Genomic DNA, 17109 nt, shown 5'->3' on the forward strand with positions numbered 1-17109 from the left:
TTTGAGAGTCCGCTTTTTCAAAGTGGCACAGCGGGTGCAGGTAGAGGCCTGATGTTCCGGACCCAGACACTGAAGGCACCAGTTGTGCGGGTCTGTTAGGGAAATAGGCCGTGCACACCGCTGGCACTTCTTGAACCCGGGCTGAGGGGGCATGAACGGCAAAACGGCTTCTGCCAATCGAAGGCCGAGGCCTCGATAATGGCAGTAGGCCCCGCCGGGTCAAATCAAGAAAACTCGACAAAACAAGAGAAAATTTTTTTTTTTTTTTTTTTAAAGAAAGAAAAATGGAAGGGCAAAAAGAACCCGAAAAAGTTTACGCGAGCGGGAAGGCGAATGAAAAAATTTTTCAACAGCCGTTGAAAATGCGACTTCTTAGCTCCGCGGAAACTAAGAAACTGAGGGACCGCGCGTCGGGGTCGGGCGGGAAGGCACTCGCGCATGCGTGGTGCGGTCTCTAGAACTTTCCAAGTTCTTAGAGTGCAATCACTCTAAAAGTGTCCGTACCGGGGCTCCGTCGGTGCCGTCACCCATCAGTCAAGAATATGCTGCCTGCTTGTCCTGGGATAACATTGTGTATGGAATATTATTATACATTATATACACACACACATACAAACACGTTCCCTGTTAACTCTTTACAAAAAAAAAACTTAAGTTAACTTCAGTAAAAAGACTTTCACAATCAAAACTTCTGAAGTTTGAGAAAATGTGAGCATGAATTTCTGGAAGGTTCAGGATGCAGCTGGGCCTTAGGTGGCAACTACTGGCCCTGCACATCATACCATTTAAAACAACATCAACACATGTTACATGGAATCACACAGCATACATACCAGCACATTTAGCTCATATTTTTCAAGTGAAAGCTGGGAGGGCTGCTATGATTGCCTGTGTTTGCATTTCTTTATATGATACATATAGTGCACAGAACAGACACAAGAAAAGCTTAGATAAAGTCTCTCTGGTTTTGCTTCCAATGCTCCATAAGTATTTTTCTTTTCCCTGTGGTCTTCTGGTGCATCTTGCTGTGAACAGTCCACATGGCACCACAGGGTCTGGCAGAGTCAATCAGTGCAGCAGGAAACCTGCCGACGCAGGTTTCTCAGAAATGGTTCATGCAGAGGGAATCCTGCAGATTCAGGTTTGTCAGAGACGATCTGTGCGAAAGGAGTCCTCCACTGTGGGGTCTGTCAAAAGAGCATATGGATCACTCAGCATATTTAGACCGTCCAACATGAGTGGTTCATACTTCAGGTTCTCATCCAGTCCCAGGGATGCGTCCACCTCAAAGCCTGGAAGTCCAGCCAAGGCTGCTGTGATCTCCTTTGAAAAGCCTGGAGGCGGGGCGTCGCCTATAAGAGGCAAACAGAAGTGTGTCAAGTATCAGGTTTGGGCATAGGAAACATTGCAGACAAAATGGAGGTCTGTTAAAATGGTGAAGATCCCGCCAAAAATAACCCCTCCAGGGCCTGTAGTGGCTGGGAAGCCTGAACTGTCCCAGCTGCTAAAGCAGGCAAGCCGGCAACAGCTGAAAGAAAAAACAGCTGAGAGGGAATCCTTTTACCCCTACTGTGGTGGTTCGGGGAATCCCTCCGGAGGCAGTGAGAGAAGAGCCGGGGAGCTCTAGACGCCTGCAGCCGCTGCCAACGCACCAGCCCAAACTGCCAAGTTAAGGCCGGGATGCCTCGCGGCTGGACTAAATTGTGTCCCTCTCCCCCTGAGAGGTGCCCAATTGCTCCATACCCGACCTAGCTGAAATTTAAAGTGCCGGTTAGTAGAAAAATACAGTAAATTGACAGGGAAACAACCCTGCAGAACGGCACTACCTCGGGATTATTTTTTTTTTTTCAGAACACTCTCCACAGGCTCTCGAAGCAATATGCCTTGCTTGATTTAGGGGGCAAGGCTTACTGCTGAGGCTCCTCTAAAAAAATGTGGGGAAGTGAGGGGAGGGACCCCGCTCAAGACCCGCCGGGTTTGACACCCCCGAGGTCGGACAGACCCCCAATCAGGGCCCACCCAAGCTCTGCCTGGCCAAAAACAGGGACTAGAAACCTCCTAAACAAATTCCAACAGCTCAACACCTGCTGGAGACTGAAAGAAGGCTGATAGGAATAGGGGAAGGTATCTCTTATGTACTATTCCAGAGTTTTGTTTTCAGTCTCCGCCTACTGGTCATGATTGGATATATACCCACTCGTAAAGATTAACTTCTACTGGGCTTGAGAGTGCTAAAGAATGGTCTCATTTAAGAACATAAGAAGAGAGAGTGAAAAACTTAAAACATACTGAACAATTTCTACGGGAGGGAGACATACCTGTCAGGATTATGTTAGGAACTAATCCATGTCCATTACAGTTGCTTAGGTTCTGCTTGGTCAGTAATGTGGGTTCATGAAAGCTGTTAATGCTCACTGGAATCAAGTTGTCCATTCGCTGGTAGTGGGAAGTTCCAGACTGATCTAAGTACATGTTGTTATTAACCATTAAGCAGCCAGTTTGATTCTCAACCATATTAAATTGCTCAAACTAAGGAAAGAAAAAGACACATGTAGCAGATAAGTTCGACTTAAAATAAAAATATAATTTCCTTCCACTCCTATATCTCCACGCTACAAAAGACAGAAGGAGAAATTTGGTTCTTACCTACTAATTTTCTTTCTTTTAGTCCCTCCAGACCGGCACAGAATGGATACTCTTCTGCCAGCAGGTGGAGGCTGAGAACCCACTGACTTTTAGCAGTAGTACAAGTGGACTGTGCAGTCCCATTTACAATCAGTTTGATGAATAGCCAAGCAGGAACTAACTAAGAACTAAAGAACCGTGAACTATAAACACACCAACTCCACTGTCATATGGAGAAGACAAAGTAGTTGCCTGGATTGGACAGGGAGACACTGTTGGATACTGACTAGAACAAGAACCTTCAAGGTGTCCCCCACAATTCACCAGCTAAGCCAGACAATCAAATGCTGTTCCTCTTACTATACTCCCCAAGAAACCAAGACAAGATACCGTAGAAAAAAACGTACTCTTTGTGAAAAACACCAAATAAAACGAAAGAAAGGGGGTCTGGAGGGACTAAAAGAAAGAAAATTAGCAAGTAAGAACCTAATTTCTCCTTTATTGTCCCTCCAGACCGGCACAAAATGGATGGGACGTACTAAAACAATACCCATAAAGGGTGGGACCCCTAAAGGGCTGCCACAAGAACACCGAACACCGCGTCCTGACGTGCCAGAACATCCACACGGAACAAAAGAATGGAGAGAAAACCAAACTGCAGCTTTACAGATATCCACCGGATGCACAAGAGAAGATTCAGCCCAAGAAGCTGCCTGACCTTGAGATAATCCAGGTTTCTTCTGAAGAAGGTGCACCGAAGCAATAGCCTCCTTGAACCAGCAAGCAATTGTAGCTTTAGAAGCACCATCCCCCTTATGAGGACCTGCGAGAAGGACAAAAACACGATCTGACTGATGGAACTCCTGGGTCCATTGAACATAAGCGCAATGGGCCTTAAGGACATCCAATCTGGGCAACTGCCTTTGCTTCAAAGAGCCCTCCCAAGTACCCAAGATCGGAAGGGCAACAAACTGGTTGACAGCTTGAAAACCACTGCTGGCACCTGACCTGAGGGAGGCAGTGAGGCAAGTGTCTTGTCAGAAGAAGACTTAGCAGATTTGCTCGAAGACGAGGTCCCGTCGAATGAGGTAGGCTTGATCAAGGCCGAGGTCGAGGCAGAAGGCGGAACCCCGGTGAGCTTGACTGGATGCGAGGTTGAGACCGGGGCAAGGGGATCCATACTGCCAAAGAGTTTCTCCACCTGAACTCGACGACGCTTGCGGGCTCAAGGTTGAAAGGTAGCACAGCGAGTACATGACTCCGGACGATGGTCAGGTCCCAAACACTGAATACACCACCTATGTGGGTCAGTGAGGGAGATTGCGCGCTGGCAATAGCTACACTTCTTGAAGCCTGTGACCGGCCTGGACATAGGCGGGAAGATGGCCTCGGCAAAATCGAAACCCGCTAGCAAAAAACATAGCGACCCTGAAAAATAAGAAAACATGAGCCGCGGTGAGAGAAGGCACGCAGTTTAGAACTGAGTCTAGCACAGAGCGTCAAAAACAAGACTTCTTGGCTCCGCGGAAAACTGAGAACTGAGGAGACGCGCTCCCTGTACTGGGTGGGAAGGAACTCGCGCATGTGCGGTGTGGCAATCGCAAACATTCTAAAAGTTCTACAAGCAAGTCTGCTTGCGAAGCTGTCCGTATCCGGGCTCCGTGGATGACGTCGCCCACATGTTGAGAATAGGCTGCCTGCTTATCCTGGGATAAAGTAGGGTTTTGGGGACTCACATTTTTGAATGCAGTGGTTAGAGTGGTTTATAGGCCTGGGTCCTCCTCTCTATGGTTCACTAGCCCAACCTCCAACTTAAGCCACCTCTGTACAGCTCTACTAGGCTTTCCTATGCCAGGCGCTGGAGGCAGGTATATATGTTTTTATTCCGATTTGTATGGCGGTGTGGGGGGGTCAGTGATCACTGGGGGAGTGTGTGGGGGTCCATACTTTGTATCTGCAGTAGTTATCTGGTCACTTTGAATACCTTCTGGGCACTTAAGACTTGTTTTTAGATCACCTAAGTCACAACGTATAAGTTCCGTCCAGGTAGCCTCGTAAAACTTTCGACTAAGTCTAGGTCGGCCAACGTCCCACCCTCACCACTTCTCCTAAAATGCCTCTTTCATCTCTTGGCATACAGCGGCATTCAGAGGCCTAAAATGTCCATGAATACATCTGAAAACCCATTTCGATTATCGGCATCTGAATGACCTGTCTTTTAGATCATCCAAGTGCCAATTTGGGCAGGTTTTTAGATGTATTTGTGCTTCGATTATGAGCCCCCCTAGCATATGGAATCCTACAGGGACTAACAGAAAGAAGATTATCGAAGGTATAAACCTAATCTTCCATTGTAAGCCGCTAGGGAGGAAAAAGTAAGTGCCGGTTAGAAATAAAAAACAATTAAGCTCAATTAAATGCTTCCTCTCAGATCGGCAATGCCTCAGGATTTTTTTTTGTAAGTAAAAACTTTAATTAATAAAGGAGCAGACCCCACAGGCTCTCAAAGCTGAGGCACCTCTAATTAAAATTTAGGGAAGTGGGGGAAAATGGGAGGAGGGACTCGGCCGCCTGAGTTTGGCACTCCCAAGGTCAGATGGACCCCTGAAAGGGTCCCCCAAGCAGGGGTAAAAAGGCCACTAATCAGATCCAACAGGCCCTAACTAACCAGAGGAAAGACTGCACAGTCTTACCACCTCCACCTGCTAGAGACTGAGAACAGACTGATCGCAGAAGGGACTGCACAGCCCACTTGTACTACTGCCAAAAGTCAATGTCTCAGTCTCCACCTGCTGGCAGAGGAGCATAAACCCATCTGTTCTGTGCAGGTCTGGAGGGACGATAAAGCAGCACTTAGCACTGGTTTATATGAGGAAACCCTGAGACTGAAGTACTCACACTCTGGCTACTAGAGGCACAGAGCTTCAACTGGAAAAGAGAGAGGATGGGAAGAGGAAGAAGAAGCAGATTAAAGCAGAGAGGCCAATGCTGAAGGTTTCTGCATGTCTGCAGCCTTCAGGAAGCAAAACTACTGTACACACTGTTGCATACCTGCTGGGACAAGGCACTTGCTTGTTGCGCTGTAAGTTGATTGTCAAAGCATGCATCATCAAAGAGAACACCCAGCAAAGACGCCGGCTAGAGAGATCGAGAGAGTGGGAACAAGAATTAGGGACAGGAAGCTGAGTGTACAGAATGCACAGAACAGGACCGCATACCATTGCTAGCTCTTTCCTACCAGGCAGCCACTTGGGATAAAGATTTTAAATAATTACTACTGACTTCTATTTCTTATTTACACTTTAGAGAACAATTAAAAACCTGTTTTTCAGATTTTTGAGTAATGAATACCCAATTCTTGCCATAGGTCTTCTCTTTCTTAATTAATATGCAGTCTAGAAAAGCACAGTTACTTACCGTAACAGGTGTTATCCAGGGACAGCAGGCAGATATTCTTAACACATGGGTGACGTCACCGACGGAGCCCTCGGTACGGACCTTTTTAACTAGAAGTTTCTAGTTGGCCGCACCGCGCGTGCGCGAGTGCCTTCCCGCCCGACGGAGGAGTGCGTGGTCCCCAGTTAGGATAAGCCAGCTAAGAAGCCAACCCGGGGAGGTGGGTGGGACGTAAGAATATCTGCCTGCTGTCCCTGGATAACACCTGTTACGGTAAGTAACTGTGCTTTATCCCAGGACAAGCAGGCAGCATATTCTTAACACATGGGTGACCTCCAAGCTAACAAAGAGGGAGGTGGGATGGTTGGCCATTAGGAAAATAAATTTTGTAACACAGATTGGCCGAAGTGTCCATCCCGTCTGGAGAACGCATCCAGACAGTAGTGAGTAGTGAACGTGTGAACTGAGGACCAAGTGGCCGCCTTGCAGATTTCCTCGATGGGCGTGGAGCGGAGGAAAGCCACAGAAGCAGCCATAGCTCGGACTCTGTGGGCCGTGACAGTTCCTTCCAGTGAGAGACCGGCCCGAGCGTAGCAGAAAGCAATACAGGCAGCAAGCCAATTTGAAAGTGTCCGTTTGGAGACAGGACGACCCAAACGGTTGGGGTCGAAAGACAAAAAGAGCTGAGGGGCTGTTCGGTGAGCTCTGGTACGATCAAGATAGTAAGCAAGGGCACGCTTACAATCCAGCGTGTGCAACGCCTGTTCCCCAGGATGCGAGTGAGGCTTAGGGAAGAAGACGGGCAGCACAATGGACTGGTTGAGGTGAAAAGCTGAGACCACCTTGGGAAGGAATTTAGGGTGGGTACGCAGAACAACCTTGTCGTGGTGAAACACAGTGAAAGGTGGGTCGGCAACCAGTGCATGCAGTTCGCTAACCCTCCTGGCAGAGGTGATGGCAATTAGGAAAAGCACCTTCCAGGTAAGAAGCCTGAGAGAAGTTGTGGCAAGAGGCTCAAACGGAGGTTTCATGAGAGCTGAGAGAACCACATTCAGGTCCCAGACGACAGGAGGAGGCTTGAGAGGCGGTTTGATGTTGAAGAGTCCTCTCATGAATCTGGAAACCAGAGGATGAGCCGTGAGGGGTTTTCCGAGAATAGGCTCATGAAACGCAGTGATGGCACTGAGGTGGACTCTGATGGAGGTAGTTTTGAGGCCAGCGTTGGACAGTGAAAGCAAATATTCCAAGACAGTTTCCACCGCTAAGGAGGTGGGTTCTTGATGATGCCGGAGACACCAGGAGGAAAATCTGGTCCACTTCTGATGGTAACATTGGAGAGTAGCCGGTTTCCTGGAAGCGTCCAAAATGAGGCGGACCGGTTGAGATAGATTCTCCGGAGAGGTCAGCCCGAGAGAAACCAAGCTGTCAGGTGGAGCGAAGACAGATTGGGATGTAGCAGAGACTGATGCTGTTGCGTAAGTAGAGTAGGAAACACAGGAAGTAGAATAGGTTCCCTGGAGCTGAGCTGGAGCAGGAGTGAGAACCAGTGTTGGCGAGGCCACCGAGGCGCGATAAGAATCATGGTGGCGTGGTCTTTGCGGAGTTTGGACAAGGTCCGCAACATCAGAGGAAGTGGAGGGAAGGCATACAGGAACCGATCCCTCCAATCGAGCAGGAATGCATCCGGGGCCAGACGGTGAGGAGAGAAGAGTCTGGAGCAGAATTGGGGCAGCTGATGATTGTGAGGTGCTGCAAAGAGGTCCACCTGCGGAGTGCCCCATCGAGCAAAGACGGAGAGCAGAGTCGGAGGGTCCAACGTCCACTCGTGGGGTTGAAGGATGCGACTGAGAGTGTCGGCCAGAGAGTTCTGTTCGCCCTGGATATAGACCGCCCTGAGAAAAAGATTGCGGTCCGTGGCCCAGGTCCAGATGCGCAGAGCCTCCAAACAAAGGGGGCGAGATCCGGTGCCGCCTTGCTTGTTTATGTAGTACATGGCGACTTGATTGTCCGTGCAAAGGAGGAGGACTTGAGGGCAGAGGAGATGTTGGAAAGCCTTGAGGGCATAGAACATGGCTCTGAGTTCCAGGAAATTGATGTGATGACGACGCTCCTGTGGGGTCCAAAGTCCCTGGGTGCGCAGATCTCCTAGGTGAGCTCCCCACGCGTAGGGGGACGCATCTGTGGTGATGATCATAGAGTGGGGGGGCAGATGAAAAAGCAGACCCCTGGAAAGATTTGAGGAGTTCAACCACCATTGGAGAGATTGCTGAAGAGATGATGTCACAGAGATGGGATGAGAAAGAAGGTCCGTAGTCTGTGACCATTGGTTGGCGAGAGTCCACTGAGGCGTACGAAGGTGGAGGCGTGCCAGAGGAAGGACATGCACCGTCGAGGCCATGTGACCCAGTAGGACCATCATCTGTCGGGCAGGGATGGAGGGGTGCATGAGTACCTGACGGCAGAGATGGAGCAGGGTCCGCTGGCGATCGGAGGGGAGAAAGGCCCTCATTAGCGTGGTGTCCAGAACTGCTCCAATGAATTGAAGTCGCTGGGTGGGAAGCAAGTGCGACTTGGGGTAGTTGATCTCGAACCCCAGGAGGTGGAGGAGAGAGATGGTGTGATGAGTGGCTTGTAGCACGAGTTGAGATGAAGGTGCTTTCACCAACCAATCGTCCAAGTAGGGGAACACCTGGAGGTTGTGAGACCTGAGGAAGGCCGCTACCACTATAAGGCACTTGGTAAAGACCCTGGGTGAGGAAGCTAGGCCGAACGGTAGCACCTTGTACTGATAGTGGTGGTGCAGTACCTGGAACCGTAGATAGCGGCGAGAATTCTGGTTGATGGAGATGTGAGTGTAGGCCTCTTTGAGGTCCAGGGAACATAGCCAGTCGTGATGAGAAAGAAGAGGGTAAAGCGTGGCAAGGGAGAGCATTCTGAACTTCTCCTTGACTAGACACTTGTTGAGGTCCCTTAGATCGAGAATGGGACGGAGGTCTCCCGTCTTTTTGGGGACCAGGAAGTAGCGGGAGTAGAATCCCTGACCCCTTTGATCTGGAGGTACTTCTTCGATGGCATTGAGAAGGAGGAGGGATTGAGCCTCCCTCAGGAGGAGGGGGGTATGAGACGAGTTTGAAGCAGACTCTACGGGAAGGTTGTCCGGAGGTAGAGTCTGGAAGTTGAGAGAGTAGCCGTGGCGGATGATGTTGAGGACCCACTGGTCCGACGTGATGACTTCCCAACGGCTGGAGAAAATGGTGAGACGACCTCCGATGGGTTGTGGAAGAGGTAGCAAGGGTGGATGACTGGCTATGCCCTGGAGAGAAGAGTCAAAAGGGCTGAGTTTGTTTAGCAGGCTGAGAAGGCTTAGAGGGTTGAGTGGCCTGAGATCGAGCCTGAGCATGATGTTGCTGTTGACGGGGCCGCCGAGATTGCTGGGGAGGCGGGTTGAGTGGCCTGGCTGAGAATCTCCGTTGATAAGATGTTTGTGGCCGATAAGGTCGGGTAGGCGGTGCCTTCTTTTTCGGCTTGATCAGGGTGTCCCACCTGGTCTCATGGGCAGAGAGTTTCTGGGTGGTGGAATCCAGTGACTCTCCAAAAAGCTCATCCCCGAGACAGGGGGCGTTGGCTAGACGATCCTGGTGGTTGATGTCCAGGTCGGAGACTCTGAGCCAGGCCAAGCGACGCATGGCTACGGCCATGGCAGAGGCCCGAGAGGTGAGCTCGAAGGAGTCGTATATCGAGCGGACCATATACTTGCGCATTTGGAGAAGGCCAGAGATGTGCTGTTGGAATAGCGGGACCTTGCGCTCAGGAAGGTACTTTTGGAGGGCAGACAGTTGTTGGACCAAATGTTTGAGATAGAAGGAAAAATGGAAGGAATAGTTGTTTGCCCTGTTTGCAAGCATGGCATTCTGGTAAAGCCTCTTGCCAAACTTGTCCATGGTTTTACCTTCTCTGCCAGGAGGGGTAGAGGCATAGACACTGGAGCCCTGAGTCTTTTTTAAGGTGGATTCAACCAGAAGGGACTCATGGGGCAATTGAGATTTGTCGAATCCAGGAATGGGAATGACACGGTAAAGGTTGTCCAGTTTACGGGGGGCTCCCGGTACCGTGAGGGGATTTTCCAAGTTTTTGTAGAACGTTTCCCGTAGAATGTCATGCACGGGAAGCTTGAGGAACTCCTTAGGAGGTTGCTCAAAGTCTAGAGCCTCGAGAAAGGCTTGAGACTTTTTTGAGTCCGATTCCAGAGGAAGGGATAGGGCAGCAGACATTTCTCTCAAAAATTTTGAAAATGAGGACTGCTCTGGTTTAGAGGTGGCATCGGGTGCCGATGGTTCCTCATCAGATGAGGAGGGATCCTCCTCGGTACCGAGAGGAGTTTCCTCCCATAAGTCAGGGTCCCTGACTTCTGGTCGAGACACCGGGGTGGAGGGCGCGGTATGTCGAGTTTTGGACAAGGACTTTCCAGAGCGCACCGAAACGGTACCAGGGGAGGACGACCGGCGTCTATCTCGGTCCCGAGAAGAATGCCGTACCGCCTGGTGCCGAGGAGGATCCAATGTGGCCTGAGAATGAACCACCGGATCGCCTTGAAGTTGTTGGGCCGAAAGGATCGGCATGGATGTGTTCACCGGTACCGAAGGGGTGGACACCGGGGGCTCGGTACGGGGCTCGGGCCGGTCTGGTACCGGAAGGAGCGGTGCCAGGATAGTGGGCAACAGTTGTTCAAGTTGTTTCTTCAACTGTTCTTGGAGTTGAGCCTTTAAGATGGCCGAGATACGGTCATCTAGGGGTGGCATCGGAACCGCTTTCTTTTTCTTCGGTTCCTTAGATGCCGCTCCACGCCCCGGCGATGAGGAGGCCGATGACGAGGCACTCACCGAGATCGGGGCGGAGCGTTTGCGGGACCGGTGCGATGCTGGTAGGGACGGTGTCGCCACCGTAGCCGGAGGGCGCTCGAGGGAAGAGGAAGGCTTCTTAGCCGGCTTACCTGGCGCCAGTGACGCCGATGCGGGGTCGGTCGGTGTCGAGGACGACGGTGCCGATTTTTGAGGTACCGCTGTTGAAGGTGAGGAGTCCATCGCCGACTCGGTGCCGAAGAGGAGAGTTTGCTGAATTCTTCGGTTTTTAAGGGTTCTTTTTTGAAGAGTAGCACAGCGGGTGCAGGAGTCCGCCCGATGCTCCGGACCCAGACACTGCAAACACCAATTGTGTGGGTCAGTGATGGAGATCGGGCGTGCACACCGCTGGCACTTCTTAAAACCGACCTGCGGGGGCATGAAGGGGAAGATAGCCTCCGCAAAATCGAAGCCCGAGGCCTGTATACTGGCAACAGGCCCCGCCGGGGCAAAAACGAAAGAAAAAGGGAAAAAAACAAAGTTTTTTTTTTGTTTTTTTTTTTTTGCAAATCAAAGAAAAATAAACCCGAAGGTAAAGGAAGAAAAAATAAGGAAAAAAGCGCGAGCGGGAAGGCAAAAAAGTGGTTTCAACGGCCGTTGAAAAAACACACGCGTCTTCTTCGCTCCGCGGAAACGAAGAAACTGGGGACCACGCACTCCTCCGTCGGGCGGGAAGGCACTCGCGCACGCGCGGTGCGGCCAACTAGAAACTTCTAGTTAAAAAGGTCCGTACCGAGGGCTCCGTCGGTGACGTCACCCATGTGTTAAGAATATGCTGCCTGCTTGTCCTGGGATAATTGATTTTTATGTTATGTTATGCCAAGCGGTCCCTGGCATACACCAGTTACTATACAAATATCCTTACAATCTTCTTTCTACTTTTCTTGATCTTTCTTTCATCCTCAACAGACTGTTCAAAGATATACTCTCAATGCTGAAACAAACATATCAACCCAGTGAGCTTATCATATAAGCAAGGGGCTAAGTTCGCATATTAGATGGGGACAAGATGGGAAGTACAGACAGAGTCCGTTGGAATAAACAGATGGGTGGCTAAACTCAAGGCAAGCTGATTATACAGTTAAACAAGATATAAGGAACTGACTTAGTTAGTGTGTGGGGCAAGCTAAGCCTGGTACAGAATAAGTGTATAATCAATGGCTTGGATGAAGTTCAGGGTTGGGAGTAGGTCTTGGAAAGGTTTCTGTTGAGGGTGAGTGGGGGTTATAGTGGGGTTGGTATGTTTTTCAGCATTGGGAGTGGGTCTTGGGAAAGTCTCAGTTGAGAATGGTGGTGGTGGGGGTTTGATACCTTTTTATTGTGCTTTATTTGCTCAGTTTTGTTTAACTGGGAGTGCAATTTACAAGAAACAAATTAGCCTTCTAATTTCAAAATTATGGGGCTGTTCTATTGGAAACAAAGGAGACGGCACTGTGCTTATCCCGGACTGAGCAGGCCTCGAGCCTGTCTTTGTACTTTCATCTGCTTTAGGAAAAGGAAATCCCACACACTACACAAGCGTAAGAGGACAGCTGACCTGTACTTACATTCCCCAGATGAATTTCTCCTCCAGGATGGGTGTTATATTGCTGCATGGAAGGGTGATGATGGCATGGTGTGGTGTAGTTCTGCTGTGTACTTGTGCTTTGATGCAGCGGTTGCTGTGACCACTCTGGCTGGGGGCCCTTTACAGATTGCTGGTGCTGCAGCGGTAGGCTGGGTTTGTAGGGATACAGGGGAAGTCTCTGCTCTGCTGGCAGTTTGCTGGTATCCAAGGGCACACCCTGCAATAACCCAACAAGGCCTAGTTACAAATAGCCCTCCAGAGTTCCTAAATTCCACAGGAAACTGCTGAAAATCAAGACCTTTCCTGTTCCTGCCAACCATACCGATGACAGACAACTAAACAATTGGTTAATCCATGTAATACTAGCCGTAAAGGACCAATTAACAGCAATTGTCAGTGCGGCACTAAAGACACCCCAAATTGTGTGCGTTCCTAGCCTCGCTGGATTTGACGGAGGCTTACTTACATATTCCCAGAACACCTCCCCTATATAAAGGCAAACCAAATCAAGAAAAACAATCAAAGAGATGGATAAAATACTTAATATAAAATTAACGCACTGTGAAGCCAAGTTGACCTGTAGGAAATGCCCAGACTAAAGACAAAAAAATGCAACTTGGGCGAGCTGAGCCACAAACCTCACTGCAAAGCAGCCTCTGAGAAATTCTCCGCTTTGCTGCTCACATAGACATTCGGGGATCTCTCATTTTTAGAATCTGCCTTTTTTTTTTAGATTTTAATTTCCTGTTGCTATGAGAAGTTTGGAAATTGAGCAGCCTGGATTTGGCAGTGTCCCGTCAAATGAGCGGACAAAAGTGCTCCGATAAAGCCGCGCCGTCAATAGCACGCAGGGACACATGGGCAAAGGACAAAACCGCTAAGGGACAAGTGCACGCAGGACCGGACAACTGCGGCGGTGGATCCTTTTTTGTCTTTTTGAGGGTTGGGGTGGAACCCCCCCCCCACTACACTTTAATTGTTCATTTGCTATCTAGTGTTAGGGTAAGGTTTATATCATGATTATGGGAACCCTAATCATGATATTAACCTTAGCCCAACATGAAGACCGAAGGCCCTGATTTGCTCACATTCCTCAGGTCCCATCCCTTGGGAGGGGCTTGAGTCACCTCAAGCCCCTCCCAAGGGACGGGGCCTGAGGAGTCTGATGGCCGCAAGCCTGCGCTCATTTGTCAGTGTACGGACAGGGCCTGAATTCTCCTGCGCGCACTTGTCTCTGCGTGCAGTTGTTGGCACGGCTTTGTCGGAGCACTTTTGTCCTGCGCTCAAACGTCGGTGTACCGGATTTGGCACATACATACCTGAGTGATGGAAGACAGCGTGGGGGACATTGTTGGAGAGAACTGTTTAGAGTGCGGTCTCCTTGAATCTCCCCCCAGTGGAAGTGTGAGGGGGCTGAGCGGCCCCCTGCGCCTGGGGGAGGTGCTGACAGCTGCTGCCGCCAGTGGATTCACTGTGGGGAGACAAGAGGAAGAGCTGGCAAAGCTGGGGGTGGTGGTGGTGGAGGATAGGGAGGGGTTACTGGCCGAGGAGGACAGGGGCTGGCTGCTTAGGGAGGACTGAAGGCACGGATTGCTCCGGGAGTTCTGCATAGGTGAAACAAGTCCTGTGGGAAGAAGAAAAAAGAAAACCAATCCCCAATTAATTGGAAATAGGAATAAGTAAAACCAAACAGCAATACTTGGAAAACATTATGGCAAAATCAGCTGTATATGCAGCTGACACGATCCAACAACAACAAGACAGATTAGCTCTGTCAGAGCTCAGAAAGATAGGTTTTTCCACATACGCACAAATGTTTCTGCTTTACTCTTTGCTTTGTGAATCTGTTTAGTCATAGGTGAAGGCAGGTGGGTTTGTGTGGCTGGTTTAGCCTGAGAACTTATTACACATAAACGACTTTCTCTGTCTAACAAGCAGATTTCAGTGTCCATCGAAGTTCCTCGAAGGTCTGCCCCGATAACAATCCTCTTCGAATGAGGAGTTTCTTATTGACTGTTCACAGATAACGTTCATTTTTTTTTTTTTTTTCATACCACTGACAGATTCCTTTGACTCTGTCCTTGCTTTGACGTCATTTTCTATTAAACATCTAAAAACCAAGTCATTTTTACTCTATTCTTCTTTTCTGGCCTATGGCCTGTTCTCAGAGTTGGCGGTATAGCAAATTGAAAAAAATAAATAAATTACAGAAAGATCAAGAAAAGTAGAAAGAAGATAAGAGTAAGGATATTTGTATAGTAGCTCCCTCTACCTTGCAGCAGCACAAGTTTCAAGCTTATTAAAAATTTGAGCTAAACGCTTATCAGGATTTCCCCTTAAATATGCATGTCCAGAGGGGAGGGAGGGGTTTTTTGGTTTGATTATTAAAGTAATGGTATATAGGAATGGGGTTTATGGTAGGTTTTCTTGAATTTAAAGAACGTTATTGATTAGGGGGAGATGGGATAAATTCTTTTTTTTTTATTTTTTTATTTCTTTATTCATTTTTTCATATTACAAGTGTATCAGAAAAATACATATAATCTTATAAACACACACTTGATTTTCCTTCATGAATACTTTAAGTACAATATATCATATTTATATTCATATTTTTATAATGTTTTAGATAATATGTAAATCATTTAATATGTATGATGGGATAAATTCTAATAGGGATCTTAACAGAATATTAAGTGTTGTATCTGAGTTTAAAATGTTATATATGCTGTTACACTTATTGTAAGTTTTCAAAAAATGAATAAAGAATTGGAAAAAAAAAGGATTTCGAAGCAAGATACCAACAATTAAAAACTGGGTAGATAAAAGAAATACAACCTAAAATAAAGACATGACTGGTACAAAAGGAAAAAGGGAGGGGGGCATAATTTCATTCCTTATAGGATAGAGAACAATTAAGGAACAAATTAGGGAATATTTTTAAAATCTGTTGGAAAGAACTTATAGTAATGTAAAAGCGTCCTTAAAGAAGAAGCTTTTTAATCAATCTAAGGTATTCCAAATATGAGTGGCCTAGTCTAATGTCATTACGTCTCTTGTGCTAATTATTTTCAATGACAGAACGGTTAATAGGTTTTGGTCACCTATTGGGCGATGAGGTGAATATGGTACGAGTAGTTTATCGATGAACGAAGGCGCTTTTGACGATAGTGTTTTAAAGGATTCCCTCACACCAGCAGGAGCATGGGAACAGGCAGCTCCTAGGCAACAGCAACTGCTATCGCCAAGGACCCACAGCAGGAGCAGTCAGGAACTTCCCCTTCGGCCTATTTCTGACCAGTGCCCAGCCCTGCCAAGCAAAATAAAACATTCCATCTTCTTTCTAAATGGGAGCTAAATCCTCACTGCTGCACCTTCTGACAATCTGCTGAAGACACTGCCTGCGAGGTGCACTGAGGAGGGCCACATACCTGAGGAATGGTAGCTGGCTGCAAGCGCCAGTGTGTTACTGAGGTTGGTGGTGCTTCCTTTAGCACTCAGGCAGGGGAACAGAGAATCCTCAGGATCCAGTGGAGTGGGCAAAGGGGAGGGAAAGTGAAGGCTGGTTAAATCCGGAAGAGAGCCACTTGTGTTCAGAGCTGTTGGGATCACAGGAACATTGACAGGTTGATCCAAGGATGGGTAAACACTGTAAGAAAAATCAGACTTTTATGCTCTTCAAGAAGAAACAGTGTTTTATTATAGCGCACAACATGCACCTCTGATTGCCAAGAGGATTCGTCACAGCTGATAAATCTGGAGCTCCTCAAACCCCAACTCCACCAGACCCTCCCAAAAACTGAAACTATCATTCCCCTCTACAAAAGGAATATCCCGCGCAGGAAAACTTGGAACATCCCTCCCCTTTAGAACCACAGAACTCTGGAACAACCTCACATTCCCGCTCAGAAATTCAAGCTCCCTCCAATCCTTCCGCAAACACTTGAAAACTTGGCTCTTTTCAAAAATCTAATCACCTCCCGCTCTCTGGTACCCTTGTCCCTCTCCATCTTCTTAGTTCCTCTCCTATAACCCTTCATTGTAGTTCCTTTCTATCCTAACTCTGTAAACCGTGCCGAGCTCTACGCTCGCGGAGATGGCGCGGTATACAAACCTACGGTTTAGTTTAGCACCACTAGGACCTTGAAGACAAATTAATCAATGTCAGCCCATGTCATTTCCTGTCCACATTGGGCGAGAAAGCACAGTTACTTACTGCAACAGGTGTTATCCGGAGACAGCAGGCAGATATTCTCATATATGGGTGACGTCATCTACGAAGCCTGGTATGGACAGTGTTAAAAGTGAAATGCCACTTTAAGTTTTAAGAAACTTTGCAACTGCCCGCACCGTGCATGTGTGCCTTCCTACCCGACATAGGCTCATGGTTCCTCAGTTCCGTAAGCAAGCTAAGAAGCCACCCAGGGGAGGTGGGAGGGATGTGAGAATATCTGCCTGCTACCCCCAGATAACACCTTTTACGGTAGCTAACTGTGCTTTATTCTAGGACAAGTAGGCACATAGGTCCACATTTTTTACCCTATGCCATGCACACTTACTTGATATCAGGAACTTCACAGGATCTGGGCCGGCTTGAGCTGATTAGCAACTGGAAAATAAAAA

At 48.3% G+C, this 17109-nt stretch overlaps 1 protein-coding gene across 5 annotated transcripts in view; it reads right to left on the reverse strand.

Annotated features, from left to right (window-relative positions):
- Positions 1-533: 533 nt before the first annotated feature.
- CRTC2 (CREB regulated transcription coactivator 2) overlaps positions 534-17109 on the reverse strand; it is a 53949-nt gene continuing 37373 nt past the window's right edge. For 4 of the 5 annotated variants that reach the window (XM_033924106.1, XM_033924105.1, XM_033924109.1 and 1 more), the window contains 7 exons: positions 17046-17095; positions 15918-16135; positions 13806-14110; positions 12467-12703; positions 5677-5763; positions 2319-2529; positions 535-1352 (listed from right to left, as the gene is read on the reverse strand). In XM_033924106.1, the coding sequence (XP_033779997.1) occupies positions 1147-1352; positions 2319-2529; positions 5677-5763; positions 12467-12703; positions 13806-14110; positions 15918-16135; positions 17046-17095 (1314 nt within the window). In that variant the 3' untranslated portion in view covers positions 535-1146. Of the gene's footprint in view, positions 1353-2318; positions 2530-5676; positions 5764-12466; positions 12704-13805; positions 14111-15917; positions 16136-17045; positions 17096-17109 lie in introns of all 5 variants that reach the window. The other variant, XM_033924108.1, reaches the window with a different exon arrangement.

The sequence above is a fragment of the Geotrypetes seraphini genome, chromosome 16 (genome assembly GCF_902459505.1).
Source record: "Geotrypetes seraphini chromosome 16, aGeoSer1.1, whole genome shotgun sequence".
NCBI lineage: Eukaryota > Metazoa > Chordata > Amphibia > Gymnophiona > Dermophiidae > Geotrypetes > Geotrypetes seraphini.